This window comes from Berghia stephanieae, chromosome 6 (assembly GCF_034508935.2).
Source record: "Berghia stephanieae isolate SIO BIC M18660-M18661 chromosome 6, UCSD_Bste_1.3, whole genome shotgun sequence".
NCBI classification, from domain to species: Eukaryota; Metazoa; Mollusca; class Gastropoda; order Nudibranchia; family Aeolidiidae; genus Berghia; species Berghia stephanieae.
The window spans coordinates 65,722,864-65,742,264 of record NC_088365.1 but is presented as its reverse complement, the minus strand read 5'-3'; the positions used below and the strand labels follow the sequence as shown (position 1 = coordinate 65,742,264).

Genomic DNA, 19,401 nt, shown 5'->3' with positions numbered 1-19,401 from the left:
TACATTTGTTACGATACAATGAACATGTTTCTTAATCAGATTTGTTTTGTACATTACAACATTTTATGAAAAATCGTTGTTTAATAAATTTATACAGCTTGTTATGCTGCACAAAAATGTGCATATCTAGTATGTGCGTACTTCTCATAAATTTGAGTGTAAGAAGTCAAGTTCTGTGTTGGGTAGGAATAAAATTTCTGGAAAAATCATGAATATGGTCGGTAAGGAGAGAGTTAAAGACGAAGTCTATAGTTGCTTTTTAGAAAAAAGTCTCTGTTGACATTTTGATTCAATAATACCAGAGAGTGACTCTTGGTTCCCTTTGTTCCTTTTCGGGGTCTCCCGGTTAGTCGATAGAGCCAGTAAACCCGAAACGTCGACAAAAGAAAAGAAAGGGAAAAGACTAGGAGTATAGAAGGAGGGAACTCGTTAAGTTCCCTCGGAAGATCAGACCACTGCTCTGGGCCTAGACTGATTCAGAGAGAAAGGAGAGAAGGAGAAAGTCCTTGCTTCACGGCCTGACAATTATAACGATAAAATGAATAGAGAGTGAGCAAGATTTACGAACACGATACATTTATTACGTAACTGAATAACATGTATAACATAAAATAGAAACGATATCATGCTACTTAGCCATTTATCCTTGCTCCTTACATCCACGAATAGGGCAACACTACAATAAATAAAAGATATAGAGCAGGACCCCTCGAAAGTGGTATACTGTTCAACTAGACATAATTACAAAAGACCCCTCTGCTTTCCCGCGCTACGCTTAAATAAGCATCAGGCTCAAACCCTGATTGGCTAAAGGAGGGATACAAAAAACGCATAGAAACCTGGGAAGGCGGTCAAACTCAAGACTTGTTCGGGTGATGCCTACCAACCACCTTTTTTAGTCATTCTCAGCAGTGACAGCTCATCATTCTCAGTCTCAGTGACTGGAATGACGTATTTCTACCTGGTCACTGAGATAAACAGGAGTATTCCCATTGAATAATTATTGTAGTACGAATCTAAACATTGACTAAATAATGTCATAATTAGATAATGTACTTGTGATAACTTTCATGATTTCACTCTCCTGTCTGAAGTCTAAATCATCAGGAAATGCAACGCTTAATTCCCTCAGCACCGAGCCATTATTATAAGGATCTCGAGCTTCTCATTGGACATTTTCTTTCAGCAACAATGTGTTTGAATGTTGCCCTTGCTTGTGTGTGTGTGTGTGTGTGTGTGTGTGTGTGTGTGTACATGCATGTATGTGTTGTATTTCCTGTTTGTGCATGTATTGCATGTTCGTGTGTGTGTGTGTGTGTGTGTGTTTGCATAGGCATGTGCTGTATTTCGTGTGTGTGTATATATGAAAGTGTTGCGTGTGTGTGTCTGTGTGAATCATGCCACATCAACCACCAATGGAAAACATTGACACAATGATTCATTTGTCTAATAACTCCACACAAGCTCATCCAATCCTTGGAAAGCCAAAACAAGAACCTCATTCCTCCTATAACCTGGTGATCTCAAACAAGTTACCGTATATAAACATCTACTCTGTTTATAACTGACTGTTCATTGATTTATTGTTTTGCTTTTACATAGGCACTTATCTCTTTGCCAGTTTCTCAATCTTATCTGCTTGTCCATGAATCCACAGTCATAGGGAATTCCATTGATTTGGTTATCACATAGAAATTCCATTGTGTATTGGTAAATAGTGAGAAAATATTGCCGTGTATGTATCCATATACGATAGAATAATGTCTATTATGAATATTAGTGTTTGTATTTCAACTGTGTCCTTAGCATTGATATCTACGGCGACATTTTAATAAACTACCCATTACTCTCAAACTAACACATTTAATATTTTGGTGAGAAAACTTTACTTCAAATGCCCATCAATTTTAAAGCTTCTTGATGATATTTAGTCGTATGAATTACCACCCCACAATGTAAATAGCAATATCACATTACACACTAAATACGTCTAATCATAATAAAAATGTTTGCAAAAGTCATCATTCATATCTCCCTCTAACTCCCCCCCCCCCCACACCTCCTCCCCCTTATCCTCTAGTCTTACTGTCAATTTGACAAGGAGGTTGAAATGGCCAATACTGTGATACGTGTAGTCAATCTAGTAGTATTGTATTGTATTGGGTGAGTCAAATATTTAGAATTGAGTTGAGCTAATTCAGATAAAATTGTCTAATGTTTAATTCAATGATACAATCTGATTTCCTCAGACATAGTACTAGATTGACACAGATGGTCACATATGTCACCCATCACCTGAAAACAGTGTTATATCAAGATGGGGTGGAGTTAAATCTATAGTCAGAAACATGAAACTTGTGCCAAGATAGTTGGTTCAAACTCAAACTAAGCAGACAGATCGCTTGCTCTTGGAGTCTATATCTGTTCCTTTATTTGAACCAATCCCCTTTATCTTACTATATCTTCGGTGCTTTAAATTGTAACTCTAGTAATTTTATTTTTTTTTGCCTTTCCAATCTTCTTTATTTTTACTGGCACTAATATCACATAAAACCCTTAAAATCAAACAAAAACGATTTTTGGTCATCTGGTTTACCCAGAAAAAATACTGGATTGAAGTGGTGGGTCACTAAATACACGATGCAATAATATATATGGACAGCATTGTATATCGGACAGACGTTGACAGAAATTCTTCTAGTGGCGTCCTTATTATGTAATAGTATTCAATGTTATAAACTATAGATAAGAGCTATCCATCCGTCAATGAGTTACATGTTACATCATCATCATATCCTATAGTAGGCTTATAAAATGATAATCAACGCGAATTTTTGTTTCTTTTGTATAACGTATAAATATGGATGCATCATATACCTATCAAAACAAAATATCGCCTCAATGAAAACTTCAAAAGGAACTTTAATCCTCCAATTTTGTCATAATATCAAGATTCATTTCAACAATTTCCAATACAAATCAATCCAATCAAAATACAATTTAAAAACACAATATTTAAGTCAGATAACCCAAATGGTTTTGGTCTCATTTTTGTCTTGGATAAACTCTCAAATTGTAAATTGTTCTCTATCACTATAAAATAAAGGCCACATTCTATCCCGTTATCAAACACGCCAATATGTCTATCCATAGAAATTCAACACTGTTGATTTGTATTCTTTGCTATTTATTCCATGACACATGGTGGCTATTTTTAAAATGATAACCACATGGACAGATGAACCCCATCGTGTCAAACCGGTGGTATACTGGGATGAACGCGAGTGGAATTCAACTTTAAGGTTGTTCGTATCAAATTAGAGCTGAAGTAAATGACTTGATTGAGGTGAATGTGTTTCCATTCTTAAACAAATAAACAAAAAAAACCCCCAATAAACCAAAAAAAAAAAATAAAAATACCCAACAAGCCAAACAAGCAAACAAAACAAAATAAAACAAAACATACAAACTGAAATTCACTCATTCTTTGACTTTAAACATAATATATTGTCACTGTTTTCATTCCGGGAATACCAGGTTGATGTCACAGGTCACAAATATGAAGTGACTTTATATTATTGACATGCAATAATCGTAAGAGGCCAAAAGGATCAGAATAATTTTGTTACTGTTGACTTGTTGCATTTCGTGGAAAAGAAAACCATTTGTGTCACAACAGACTCACAATGTAGGGCACACATACAGTTTGGATATCAATTTCATGTTACAGTAGGAAGTGAATGGTTGGACATTGAATGAATTTATCAAACAAACATGGTAGATAACTCTGGAAACCATGACGCTGCAATGATTTGTCATGATCCTAATTCTGACACTTGTTCCTGGAGAGATAGTATTTGTAGACCGTATCAAGTAGAAACCACCATCCTTCAATACAAACGGCTTAGATTACACATTTCATTTTGTCCCATCAACTCATGGGACAAGAGAAACGTGTCTAATAACAAAATATTCTAATTATATTATTTTTACAATTATGATCTCTGAATGACCTTCAAATGTTCCAGACCAAATTCCCTTACACAACTTGAATCGTTTATCTGTCAACAATAAAAATAATCATTGTATTCAAGACATTATCATTGCTGATATATGAAAAAGGTATTATATATATATTATGTGGCATGACAATGGCCAGAATTGTAACTGGCACAAATGGATGTGTTATTATGTGACGTCAATTGGATCGAATGGGGTGAGAACAGTTCACTCTTTCGCCGGTAAAAAAACCAAAACAAACAAACCCAACAAGCAGGAGCGAAAAGTCACCACATTTTACCATTAAAGAACTATTTTTCAAAAACAGCATACATAAGTTAGAAAAAGGCTTTACTATTTGGTATAAAGGTAACCTTATGATTGGCCTCTTATTATTTAATGCTTTCATTTAAAAAATAGTCATAGCGCGTTTTAAATGTTCTTTCAGTTCGAATTGTGTTTAATGACAGAAATCATTGCAATATTAGAAACAATGATTCTCCTTCTCCCATGTAATAAACATATGGTTGTATATAAACTTGTGTTGAAATAATCCAATCTGTTTACGGTAAATGTCTTTATTCCTGACAATTAAAATCAAAGACGACCCAAACTGCTTGTACCAATACGTCACAGAGCTAATGGTCAAACTTTTTTGCTGCAACTGCAATTTTCATTTGTTTGTTTGTTTCCCCCCCCCCCCCCGTTTTTGTTTGTTCTTTAAATGAAGAACAGCTGAGCTACTTAAAGCGGTTGTGGCAGACGAGAAATCCAATCCTGTTTCTCTAATGACCAAATACCTACATCTCCACAATTACTATTACTATTGCTAGCCTTGTGCATATTAAACACAATCACTATTTTTATTTTTTGTTAAATTTTTGTTTTTAAATGTCAAATGGACCTAAATCATCCTATGTAATTAGATGAATAGTCATGTGTTGTTATTCTGTCCATGTGTTCCGTCACATCTTGTAAATAAAATTGCATCAAAAATAGAATTTAATAATTGTTCTACTTATTATATCGACAAAAAGTTATCACGAATCAAAATTATTTGGGTTATGGATTCAAAGGTGTCTGTAGTCAGTAAATCAGTAAATTACATTAAAAACTGGATATTGCAAGATCCCAGGGAACTGGTAATCTTCTTCGGCACGCTTTGGTTAAAGTGACTGTAAAATTTAGAATAATCAAGACATACTTCGAACTTGTGTCATAAGTCAAAGTTTACTACACTGGAATGTTGGATTTTCATTTATTTGGCCAAACAAACAGTAAAATTAAAGCAATTCTTGTTGTTTTATCAGTATTTAGTAGATTAATGCTTTCAAATTGTTGTGATTTGGTTACTGACATGGCGGTTTTTTGCAACAAAAAAAGGCCAAATGTTGCAAGCTAAACACAGCAAAATTTGCAAGAAATTTTCAAAAAAAATGCAAAAATTGCGATTAATTTTCCTAAAAAAACATAATTAGTTCATGAAAGAGAAAGGTATTTGTTTGTTTTAAGGGCTTCACGGCGCTTGAAAGAAATGTAAAGTCATATCAGCACCAGTAAAAAGGACGAAAATGAGATTGTAGAAAAGAACCTATTCTTGATTAATTATCTTTCACGTTCTACACGAGCTATCAAATTAAAAGAAAAAAAATGTCCTTTTTTTTAAAAATTAATGCTTTAAAAAAATATTATTGTTATTTTTTCTTTGCAAAACCTCGAAAATTTGAAAGAAAAAAAAAAGGGCAAAAAATCGCAGATTTTGCGGTCGCAATGCAAATCAGTGATATTTTGCGGCCACAAGCGATGCAAAAAAACCGCCATGCCAGGTAAATTGTGACAAAGAGAGGGAAAATAACAATTTGAACTGTTTTTAACTTATGAGTTATTTTGGTTCAGCTCTTTGTGGTTTAACTGATTTCCACGGTGTATCCTTTATTTATTCATTTATTTAAGAGAAAAAAAAGACAGGCTGTCACTTGATATAATGTAAGCTTGGAGTCTATGTCTATTCCACAATAGGTTATTGCTGTGATTATTAGTAAAGGATATTATGAGAGAGGTGGAAGTCAAACTATAATGCCATCAATGGGATAACAGTTATATCTGTGATTGTTAGTAAAGGATATTGTGGGAAAGGTGGAAGTCAAACTATAATGCCATCAATGGGATAACATTCAAACGGGGAGCCCGCTTGCAAAAATGCTATGTCAAGTTGATCCGGTATTTCCTCAATGACTTAGCATAAGACATTTTGACTAAGTGTTTGAAACTATATTTTTTAAATGCTTTTGCAGTTCTTAACATAGTTAAATTATAGTAGCACATAGAAAAGTAACTTATTGAATGGATAAGAGATATAAATCACTATGAATCTACATTTATTGACTCGGCAGATTTGGCAAGAGTGTTCCTCATATATAATGGTAATGAATCCATATATTTTCTTTATGGACAAATTTGTATTGTAGATTCAATATGGTAAGGATTGGATTATGACTAGCTTCATAAAAGTTTCTATTTCACCTTTCCTGCAGGATTATTGACTAGCCTATACAATGCAATATGGTATTAATCTGTATATTCTGTTTGGTTGTCTGTCATTGGTTAGATGTTGTTATCATATTATCATAGACAGTTGTAGTCTAACATGTTATTGCAAGGTGTTATATAAATATATTTATATATATATATATATATATATATATCTTAATTTATATGAGCAATAAATTCCTTCATGGAAACTGTAAAACGAATATATCTTCAACTTCTTCTGTACCTGATGTGGATATTTTTGTTTGTTTTTTAAGGCTGTTTCAGAGCCATTGAAAAGGTATATTAAAACAAGGGAAGTACATGAGTAGATTTGACAGAAAACAAGTCAAGTGTTTTGGTCTGAGTCTTGGAGTTCCACCAAGAAGCAAGCTCAGATCCCAGCCTAGAGAGTGACTCACTCAAAAGACACAAAAGAGCATATAGGCCTACTGACCACATGTAAACACGCACTACTAAAATATTGTCAACATGTTTAGGTGATGTGTATTATAAATTACTCTCGTGATTGTTATATTTAGTCACGACCTTTTTATAGCGTTACATGAATGAGTGGTTGCGATTGGTCGATTCGTAGCAAAATCAAATTTTTAAAGTGCACACAATAGTGAGTAGATAAAAATTGCATGAGTTATTTGCACAAAATTGATATCCAGACATTTCATATTGTTGCAACGAGTTTTATAGTCATGAACACCGTAATGTCACCATTGGACTGAATGGTGGTGATCACTTATAAGAGAAGTTAGACATCTAAATTGTCATTACAGTACATTGTCAAGACTTGTTAAGGCGACATATTGCCACTGACAGTGTTCCACCATGACAAAGGAATGGGCAGACATGTGTATCAACTCATCAAAACATCGCCATATTGTTCAAAACCAGCTATGCAACCGATGCCAAACTACACTCATATGGCAGTTAGGATTATTGGTAACAGAGGCCGGGTTCACAAAAAGACAGTACACACCAAAGAAACTCCTGACCGTATTGTAGAAGACACTATGTAGGGCTTATCTTGAATTCTTAACGTTGCCAGGTGCATCTTAATGTGGACTCAACAGCATGGAACCTCGCCAACAAACGCATATTTAATTTTTTCCACACCGATGGACAAGTTTGTGTATAGAAAAGTCAGGGTGAAAGGAACGCACCAAATTGCGTCGTTGAGAGAGACCACATGGAGGAGGTAGCATACATATTTATTGGGAAGGCATCAGCTTAGCTACCACCACCAAACAATTTTACAGGTATTTCAGAGACGCAAAGATGTGCAAAGCTACCTGGAGGAGATTATCATGCCACTCAATATAGGTATCCACACATTTCAGGCATATCAAGACCAGTTTTGCCAGCAAGTAAACGGCTATCCTCACCCCACTTGAATAACCATCAGCGCTATTCAACAGCAGGACTTCCAACTTGTTGAATTGACCACTTTATTTATCCGACATGTCACTAATGGAACACCTGTGGGATGAGCTTGGTCGGTGAGTCTACAGGAACCACAAAATCAATATCCCTCAACACCAAAAGGATAGCCTACATGAGAAATGGTGGAATATCCCCAAAAACAGATACAGCAACTCATCAGATCCGTGCATAAAAGAATCTGTGCTTGAATTGCTTCTAGAGGAGGACACACGAACTCAAAAAATTGAGTTGAATATATATTTTTAATTCACATTTTTCTCATGTTATTTCAGACATAAAAATGAATCACCCATAGTCCTAATTAATCAATGTTTACATTATTTTTCTCGTCAATTAATATTCATTTAAAAGACAAACCGTTATCAAATGATAAAAATCAATTTTGAAATGTTACAAAGCTTTGAAAGTACACTTATTCTGAAGGTGAAGAATGATAATAATATTTCAGTGGTGCGTTTTTAAATGTGGTCAGTATAGACTCAATAAAGGCTAGAGGAAAACCCAGCATCTCACACCAGGACAAGAGCAGAAAGAAATATAGAAAAGGATGACAGTATTGAGGGATAGAAGACAAAATGACATTCTTGTAACATTTTCAGCTTGTATATAAGTCAAGATAATACAACTCTGCCAGAAGTTGTGGACTGTATTCAATAACAAAATACTTCAAACTATTGTATATCCCAGCAAGACATGCAGTGACATTTTCTCCCGTCCAAAAAAATTTCCCGGTAGTTTGTTCTTTATGAAGCTGTTATATAAATTTTGGTTCAAAACCTTAAATATATAAAAATGCCTCAGAAAAGCAGGAAGAGATGTTTTTCTCCATAGAAGCATAACCTAAGCATAAGTCTTGTGCAGCTATGTGGTCTAGTGGTATGACACTCGCATTCGGATCGGAAAGTCCTGGGTTCGAGCCTCGCTCAGCGCATAGTTGAGTCCTTGGAAAAGGCTCTTTACTCACATTCTCTCACCGTACTCAGGTGTAAAATGAGTACCTGGCCGTTAACAGCATTGTCTCTGTCCGAAAAAATTGTAATATCGCCTAACAGGCGTCATGTACAGTCCTACACATTGCTGTTGGTCAGATACCCATTGTAAAGTGCGTTGAGCAAGTTTAGTGGATATTGCGCTATATAACAGCTCACTTTTTTTAAACCTATCAGCATTCCTCACCATACACGTGTTGCGTTTAAACTCGTTTGACGCTACAGCAGTATTGATTTTATTGGATTAAAAACGTCAGATAGATTGATAGTTTGATAGTGTTTTTAATTACCACACGTGGAAATCATTTCAAAGCAGAAAAAAAGTAGAAATTAACAGCAATCTGCCATATGTGCAGCAAGAATGATATGGTGCCGATGATGAAGATAACAGTAATAGTAATAATAATAATAATTACAATAATAACATTAACAATAATAATAATAATAATAATAATAATAATAATAATAATAATAATAATAATAATAATAATAATAATAACAATAATGAAGATGATGATGATGATGATGATAACAGTAATAGTAACAATAATAATAATAATAATAATAATAATAATAATAATAATAATAATAATAAAAATAATAATAATAATAATATTAATAATAATAATAATAATAATAATAATAATAATAATAATAATAAAACTAATAATAATAATAATAATAATGATAATGATGATGATAATAATAATATCATCAATAATCATGTTTATATATTTTAGTTCCCTGAATACTGGCGTTAATATTATTGCTATTCATATCGCTTTGTTTCCCTGTGAATCAAACTTGATCCAATCAGAGTCCATTGTATTTTTAACGGGTATGAATTAGTAAAAACGCCATAAAAGTTGGCATAGTAGAAATTCCATAAGACCTCGTATTTATAACAATTTACTCCTCTTGTTTGGTAATTTCATTGTCACAAAGTTTTGTTCTCGATCGCAGACTGTAAACTTTTGAGCCCACACTAGATTTGTAATTCTCAACTTCAAGGTCTTTTTCATAACTATTATCATAACATGTAAAAATAACAATGGGGCTTGTAGCTGCATTAGTGAATTGTTTGTTATCTGTCTGCGTGGACACTGTCGTCTGACTTGATTCATTCATCGAGCCTATAGATTTGGAATGTCCTTCATGTAAACAAGTTGGTAATATAGAGACTTGTGTCAGGTATGGACCTAGTGATGGTTTGATCACATTGCTGATGGGTGTTACTATACATTGAGACATTGCATTTGGCTGGGATGTGATAAAATTTGAAGCACCAGCCAAAATTTCTTCTGAGTTAGACTGGACAAGATCTTTAGAAGGAAATGCCTTTGATGCTTTACTTTGGTCAGTACATAATTTTTTGTTTGCTGAAGAATTATTCCTTCCATTGTCAGCTAGGCTTCTAGTGTCTATGACAGAACCTTCCATATTATCTAACGATTGTCTTGAATTTTGACTGTAACTATTAAGATTGTTTTCTTCCATACCATTATCATGGGTCACAACCACACCTTTACGATTAATGCCATTTCCAATAACTTTGTTGAGTTTGTTTTTTGATGGAGATTTTGTTTGTTTATTATTTGAATGAGATAAAACATCTGACATATCTTTCAGGTGGTTTTCTTGCATGATGTCCTCAATTCTTGCAATAATTCTGTATACCGTCTCCTTTACAACAGAATAGTCATCCGTCTGAGGGAGAAAAAGAATCAAAATAAAATAACAATTCGGGCATGTGATAATGTTATTTACTTACCAAATTAATTCAAGTATGTGTTTTGTACATGGTTTCACGAGCCAAAGTTTATGTTTTATTGCTACCATCTACAAATTATTGTCTGCCAGATCTAATTTGGATCCATCTTTGTGAACCTAAAATAGGTAGACAGAGAAAGAGGGTGGGGACAAAATACATGTGAGTCAAGCTCTCTTTCATCATCACTATCCTTGCATATTTTGGACATATTTTCACAAACATTACATCATATAGCAATGACTTTGAAAATTTTTATTTTCTATTTTTGTAGGAAATACTCCTCTTAAATCAAAGCCCTATCTCCACTGAGTAAAAATCTTTTTGAATTTTGGAAATCCATTAGTATATAACAAAGTTATGCAGTTTCAAAGATGTCATTTATTTGGATGACTCACAAAGAGAAAAAAATACGGAAAATATGGGACGCTTTTTCTGCGTTTTATTCTGGTTTGTGCCTGTATCTCGCTTAATACGAGGAATAAGATATCAAAACTTGGCAATTTTATGGCAAAATTATCAGAAAATATGATGAAGACATCAGAAAAGTTCTAACTTGTATAGTTTTAGAGCTGTATGGCTAGGGTCAACTATAATTTTGTTTTAAAATATACACAATATTGATCATTTGGAACTTTTCCGAAGTGTAATTTTGTGTCTACAACACATACAAATCAAACGAAAAATGTCTGCTAAATTATTATCAATCAGCCCTGTGTGACCATGGCTTATGTTATTTCTAGTATTTATTTGAGAGAGAGAGAGAGAGAGAGAGAGAGAGAGAGAGAGAGAGAGAGAGAGAGAGAGAGAGAGAGAGAGAGAGAGAGAGAGAGAGAGAGAGTTAATCTACTATCCCTATGACATAACAATGAAACAATGCCTTAATTTTTAAAAAAACGCGCGAGGATTTGTGTCGTCAGTCACCGCAAACAAGTTGCCAGATGGCCACGTGTGGCCAAATATATAATTTTGCTTCTTTTATTAAATTTTATTCATCTATTTTTGTCTCATTGACATTTATCCTAGTCTATTCAATTTTCTGTTTGTTAAAATTTAGCTCATTTTAAGTGGGCCAGTCTTAATAGTGAAAGCCATATGATTTTCTATTTAGCCACTTTTGAAGTCGAATTTGGTTAGGTTAAAGTCTGGCCACCTGGCAGCCTTGCCTCGCTCACGTCATTTTCGTGTCGCGCGACGGTGGAGTAAAATGGCCGTCTCCATATTTTCACTCATTGAAATGCAAATTGGGTTGATGTTTTGTGAGAATACGGGAAAAGTACTTATCATAATCCAATGAAATTTGAAATATAAATAGAAGAAATGTGCATATATAACCTTATGAGCAACAAAATCTCTCCTCTTTGTAGTTTTAGAAATATTGTACTCCAAAGAGTAAAAATATATTTTTAACGGTCTTCTGGTAATCGTACGAGTTTTGTCGCTTGACATAATCTAAAACGACCTCTTTGTTAACTGTGTGCCAACTTTCAGTCATAATCATCGATAAACAGCTTCGTAATTAATTTTTTTTTAAATAGCATGTACGGAACGGCTTCGTCCCATATTTTGTCGCGAATTTGGGCACTTCGTGAGCGAAAAAAAGGCCCAAAGATTTGTGCGGGATAGTCATTGCTACATCATAAAGACCTAGACGAGATGGTATAAACAAAATTCCAACTATTCACCCTCTGCAACTACTTCTATAAGGCGGATCTACTCACAAATCATCCGATATACCCTAGGCATGTGTATTGTAGCATTTCAGTTTGAACCTATCATCTCACTGTATGTATGCCTTAATCAAATGGCAATCTGGCAATTCCAATGATATCAAGTAGATGAGTGGAATGGAATCATGTGCATTAAGGCTCTTTAGTTAGTATTTTGTCACAAAGTGGAAAAAAACCCACAAAACAAAACAAAAAACAATAACAACAAACAAACAAAAAGGCAAAACTAACCAAGTGTCTATTCAAAATTAATACACAAATAGTAAATACTATTTAATAAATAGTTCATAGTAAATGTCAAATAATTTGTATCCACTAGCCAGTATCAGATCCCCTACCTCGTGTTGCTCCATTGAGTTACCATTAAACAGTTGCTTTTCCAATTGCAAATGAGGATTCTGAGCTTGAGTCTCAAGATCCATCATCTAAAGTATGATATCATCATTATGGCTGGTTATTCAAGTAATATCATTAAACTCTCTCGTTTTTCATGAAAAACCATTTGATCACCCCCCCCCCCCCCCCCCCCACTTCATAAACTTATCAATATTAAATAGGTGACATAGATGTGATATATTGATGTAACACGCCAAAGAACAATGTAATTGGAACTAGGCGCATCATAAATTCATTATAGTATTACTATTATCATCACTATTATTATTATTACTATTATTATTATTATTATTATTATTATTATTATTATTATTATTATTATTATTATTATTATTATTATTATTATTATTATCTTTATCATCATCATCATCATCATCATCATCATCATCATCATCATCATCATAATTATTATTATTGTTATTAGTATTATCATTATTATTATTATTATTATTATTATTATTATTATCATTATTATTATTATTATTATTATTATTATTGAAATTCTAAATTTAATTAATTTTTAAACAAATTATTTAATTTGATTGACAATATAAAAGTATATTTTTTTTGTATTTTAGAGAAATGGTTGCGATGAACAACAAAAAATAATAAATAATATAACATTACCTCATCCAGCAAGTCGGTGACAGGATACAGTTTCTCCCTATTCCTGAGAATGAAAATAATTGCAAAGTTATGTGTTCAACTGTTAAGAAACTTGGCTTGTGACATGTATGCCCTGGATTCAAGTCCCAGAGTGGTATAATAGCGGGCATTGCACAATTGCATCATCATATTATGTTAACATCTCAGGTTCAAACCCTGTTTAGAAAATTCATGGTATCTGGAAAAAATTGAATTCATGCTGTTTTCTTGACATCGGATATTGTGATGTCAAAAAAAGCTGTCTTTACATTTCTTTGGTCTGTCAGGTTCTTATTGTAAATTTGGCACGGAGTAAGAATAAATGCCTAAAAGATAGAGTGTTATATATCTTTCTACAACCACATTTTGTAATCTTACCTCTCAAACAAGGGATTTAATGTATATTATTAATGTCTAATTTCAACAGTTTTTATGAAAAAAATATTGTTCATGATATAAAAGGTATAGTGAATTTGATTTGATCATCGTAGATATAATAATGTTCAAATTCAAACAATAACAATCAACCATTTTTGACCTCCTTTTACTTACCAACTGTCTAAAGCATAAAATGGAGGGGAAAAAAGAAAAAGGAAAACAGAAACAAATAAGGAATATCCTGAAAATCCAAAGCATGGACCAGCCTGAGGTGAGAACCCTCTTTTGATTTCAGCACACATCATGGGAATTTGGTCCATTTTCAAAAGCATGGACCAGCCTGAGGTGAGAACACCTCTTTTGATTTCAGCACACATCATGGGAATTTGGTCCATTTTCAAAAGCATGGACCAGCCTTAGGTGAGAACCCTCTTGATTTCAGCACACATCATGGGAATTTGTCCATTTTCAAAAGCATGGACCAGACTGAGGTGAGAACCCTCTTGATTTCAGCACACATCATAGGAATTTGGTCCATTTTCCATACCGAATGTCCACTCCCGGGTCCTGGATGGAATATGCAGTCCAAGATGGAACTTGCGTGGAAGCCTAAAAATATCTAAGTTGAATTCTTTCCATGTTATTTGTATAGTGCGGCTATGTGGTCTAGTGCTATGACACTCGCTTTTGGATTGGAAGGGCCTGGGTCCGAGCCTCGCTCAGCGCATAGTTGAGTCCTTGGAAAAGGCTCTTTACTAGCACTCTCTCACAGTACTCAGATGTAAAATGAGTACCTGGTCGTTGTAAATGCAACTGACACAATTCCTAAACTTGATTATGATAATGATTCTTACCTTAGTATTTCTGTATACTTTATTTGTGACCTAGTGTATCAAAATGCTGTAATCTCAAGGTGATCTCCTGTGTGTCAAAATGCTATTATGTCAAGGTGATCTTCCTTGTGTCAAAATGCAATTATGTCAAGATGATCCTCTGTGTGTCAAAATACTATTATGTCAAGGTGATCTCCTGTGTGTCAAAATGCTATTATGCCAAGGTGATCCCCTGTGTGTCAAAATGCTATTATTAATTATGTCAAGGTGATCTCCTGTGTGTCAAAATGCTATTATGTCAAGATGATCCCCTGTGTGTCAAAATGCTATTATGCCAAGGTGATCCCCTGTGTGTCAAAATGCTATTATGTCAAGGTGATACCCTGTGCGTCAAAATGCTATTATGTCAAGGTGATCCCCTGTGTGTCAAAATGCTATTATGTCAAGGTGATCCCCTGTGTGTCAAAATGCTATTATGTCAAGGTGATCCCCTGTGCGTCAAAATGCTATTATGTCAAGGTGATCCCCTGTGTGTCAAAATGCTATTATGTCAAGGTGATCCCCTGTGCGTCAAAATGCTATTATGTTAAGGTGATCCCCTGTGCTTAAAAATGCTATTTTAATATAAAGGTGACCAGAACTAAGTCACGGTAGAGGCGGTGGCATATTTATTGCATATAAAACTTTTCATACTCTAAAAATTAAACCATTAAATGGATTCATAACATTGAGATCTGTCACTGTTCAGTCCAACCATAATCTCAATCAACTAAAATTCAGAAATGCACCTCTATATAATCTCTTTTCTCTGTTACAAAATATTTAACATGAAAAAGAAAAATACAAGCTCTCTGCCAACACAAACTTCAAAAAATGATCTTCTCAACCTTTTTGGACAATATTTTCAGGACAAAGTATCTACAATTAGAAGAAAGGTGGACCATACATCCAACAACTTGTCAATTCACAAACCTTCCAAGTGTGTTGATTTATTTAGTGCCTATTTAGGCCACTGAGGAAGAGGCTAAAAACATAAAATCTTCCCCACCAAAATTCTGCTGCCTTGACCCTATGCTAACTCCATTACTTTTAGATCACTTAGATGTTCGTATGACTTTTATTACTACCGCTCATGACCAATCTCTTCAATTTGGAGCGGTCACAAAATTATCTAAATATGCACCATTTACCAATTTGTTAAAAAAAAAGCTAATTTACTCCCTGAAGGTTTATGTAATTATTGTCCTGTGCCCCCATTTGCCATTTTTATCAAAGATATTAGAGAAGGTCATTGCTAAACAATATTAAAAGATAACTTGAGTCGTTATAATTTGTTCGACCCAGCCAGTCAGTCTGCGGAAAACAACAGTGTGTGTGTGTGTGTGAGTGAAGAAATGAACGAGATGGTTAATTTGTTATTTCAATGCGCGCCAAGAGCTCTTTGGTTTCTTCTTCTTCTTCTTCTTCTTTTTCTTCTTCTTCTTCTTCTTCTTCTTATCATTATTATCATTATTACTATTATTATCATTATGACTATTATTATTATTATTATTATTATTATTATTATTATTATTATTATTATTATTATTATTATTATTATTATTTTCAAGAAGAGATTTTAGTTTTTGTCACTTTACGAAAGCAGGTCTTTTGTCTTCAATGGAATATATAAACTCAACTCAAACGTCATACTTTTGTCTATAAGGTTACTTTACAGCATTCAAATTATCCTGACATATTACTGGTTTGATTCGATCAATCACATATTCCTCAGCATTCCAAATAATGAATACACAGCCATATGCAAAACAAAATCAAGACAAAAGAAAAAAAAAATGATTGAAAGCACATGGATCTCCAACCAACTTACGCAGTCACAGTATTAAGACTGTTGACATCCCTGTCCATTGCTTGTTTATTCAGACATATTGGCATTTTCCTTGTGTTTGGTGTGGATGCTTGTAGTGGTTCTGTAAGTAAAAATGTATGACACAATGTAACCAATATAGCATGAGGAAGGAAGCATGCCAGTTTGTCACAGGTCAAGTTTGTCACAGGCTGACCCTGCTTCAACCGTTTCCTAAGCATGATGGAAGTTATCACTGACACTCTAAAAGAGTAAATGAATGATTGATTGATTGTATGAATTGAACTATTTTTTTCAATTGTTTTTAACCAAAGAACATTCGTTGATGAAATATAACAGAGTAATTTGCTTTAATGTGCATACAAAAAGGTTTAAAAAATTAACAACACAAGCTAAATTGACATTACATAGGGACTATCTCTACACCACCAATTTGAAGGAGAACAAAAAACTTAACGTTACAACTATAATGTTAAAATGTTATAATTATTATTGCCATCTACACTCAAATACTTTTCATGAGGTGTTCATAATATGTTTTCTATCATGCTCGCATCTCTTCATTTTTGCCCAGTATTCTTCCACTCTCATCTTCGATAATTTTAATATGTTGTAATTATCTCCTATTCTTGTCCCTCTATTTCGCTTTTCTGAAAATATTTTTCTACTTGCTCATACATATCTTTGAAGGCCTCAGACTTTGCTTTTGCAACGGCTCTTTTTTCTTCTCTCTTTGACTGTTTATATTCATCTACTTTCATAGCATCCCTGTTTATATCCATGTTCTTCCTTGCTTCCCTCTTTTTCTTTATTGCTTCTTGAACTTCTTCATTCCACCACCATGTTTCGTTTCCTACTTTACCTCTTCCCGAGCTCACCCCTAGCACTTCTTTGGCCACTTCACGGATTATATCAGTGGTTATTTTCCATTCCTTTGGGAAATCAATTCCTCGTCTTCCTTTCATCATTATAGCAAATATTTCTCTTTGCTCTTCCTCTTTTAGTTTCCACCATCAAATTTTCCCCTCACTTTGTTTCTCTTTTCTCTTCCTCTTTCCAAATGCCACTTTCGCAATAGCAATCCTATGCTGTGCTGCCACTCTCTCTCTCTCTCCCTCTCCCAGCAAACTGCCACAATCTGATAATTCCTTCAAATTTTTCCTCCAGAACAACAGGTTATCCACTTGTCTCTTTCTCACACCACTTGAATGTCACTCTCTTTACTCATCTTTCTTTCTAAAATGCGTATTTAGAATTGCCAAATCATCTGTGTTGCAAATCCTACAATTTTTTCGTCTTCTTCATTTCTGCTGCCATATCCATACCTTCCCAACCATCTCTCCTCTGCGATATTGCTTTCTCCATATATATATATATATATGATTATCTAGTTATCTCTCCTCGCTTTAATTACTACGCTGATATTATCTAACATAAACTTTTATTGCGATGATGTAATACATGTGATAATTTCTTAAAGGATCAATAAAGAATTATTTTTATTATCATATCATATTCACCACAAGTTACTGTATAGCTCATAGGAATAAACAAAAAAAAAAGAGAGCAGGTGGTTAATGGCGGGTAATGGGGCTCATTTGTCAGGGGGTTTATGATTCTTAACAACACTTTCAAGTCAATTCAGCGCCAATTAATAAGTGCCTAAGGAAATTGGAAGACAAAGGTAACATGTTCAATAGATGTAAGAAGTAGAAATAAGAGCAATATGTCCCTGTAGCTAGATGGACTGACAGAAAATCGACATTGCATTTAAAAAAAAAAAAAATAAATTTAAAAAAATAAATAAATAAATAATCAACAAAAAAAAAAAAGATAAAAAAGAATTCCCAAGCCTAACAATAACAAGGTCCATAACGGACTTACAAAGAAAAAAAATCATCTCTCTCACAAACAATGAATCCCTTCAAATGTTTCCATCTCAGCAAAATACTCCAGGCAGTATCCAGGGGAAACTAAATGACAAATTCGTTCCAAAACAAAGACACAAAGCTAGATGAGAAGAACAAAAGATTTCCAGGGAAGAAAGAGATAGCAAGGTTGTTAACAAATGAAGAGTCCACTGTCTAGTATTTCCCCAAGCAAGAAGGAATTCCAGGAATAAGTGGAATGGAGATCAATTTCAAACCATGAACACTTTTACATATACTTGATATTAGTATTACCAAATAATTCTACACCATGTGCATCTTGACAGGACAATGATGGTCTCAAATAATGGGATTGTTCTCTTGTCATGGAGACTGCCACGGTGGGACTCTTGTCCTTTTGTTCCCTGGTGCAGAAAATAGAAATTATTTTTCCAGTTTTAAGTTCAACTATAAGAATACATAAGAACATTATTTTTTGTTACAGCTTGCTCATGCTTAATCTTCGTATTTATTGACTATCAAAAAATATATATTAACTCTTAAAACTTTAACGTCATTAGTATATGGGTTGAGCCAGTAGTGTTTGGATAGCTCGTTCTGATAGATCTGGCAGAAAGTACTTTGCAATAGACTAGCTTCCTCTCCATAGAGGGTAGTGAAAACCCCAGATAAAGTAACTGGTGAAAACTGCTATTGTCCATTTCACACTATAAAAACTGGGACAAACTCCCGCTCCTTGGATCAAATGGCTCTGAAGTACTATTTTTATATGCAAAAATATGTAAAGATTAATAGACATGACTTTATAATAAACTAAAACTGTTAGTAAGGTTACATGTAGAAATGTTATCAAGATAACAAAACAGCCTGCTTATCCTATAGTAAGAATATGAACCTTATATGAATTATTTTTCTCCCTT

The 19,401-nt window shown here is 33.9% G+C and overlaps 1 protein-coding gene across 4 annotated transcripts in view; it reads right to left on the bottom strand.

Moving 5' to 3' along the window:
* Window positions 1-9,705: 9,705 nt before the first annotated feature.
* LOC144975471 (uncharacterized) overlaps window positions 9,706-19,401 on the bottom strand; it is a 22,853-nt gene continuing 13,157 nt past the window's right edge. For 3 of the 4 annotated variants that reach the window (XM_078919585.1, XM_078919586.1, XM_078919587.1), the window contains exons 8-12: window positions 18,776-18,885; window positions 16,596-16,695; window positions 13,497-13,539; window positions 12,812-12,898; window positions 9,706-10,682 (exon numbers count right to left, since the gene is read on the bottom strand). In XM_078919585.1, the coding sequence (XP_078775711.1) occupies window positions 9,885-10,682; window positions 12,812-12,898; window positions 13,497-13,539; window positions 16,596-16,695; window positions 18,776-18,885 (1,138 nt within the window). In that variant the 3' untranslated portion in view covers window positions 9,706-9,884. The remainder of the gene's footprint in view (window positions 10,683-12,811; window positions 12,899-13,496; window positions 13,540-16,595; window positions 16,696-18,775; window positions 18,886-19,401) is intronic. The other variant, XM_078919588.1, reaches the window with a different exon arrangement.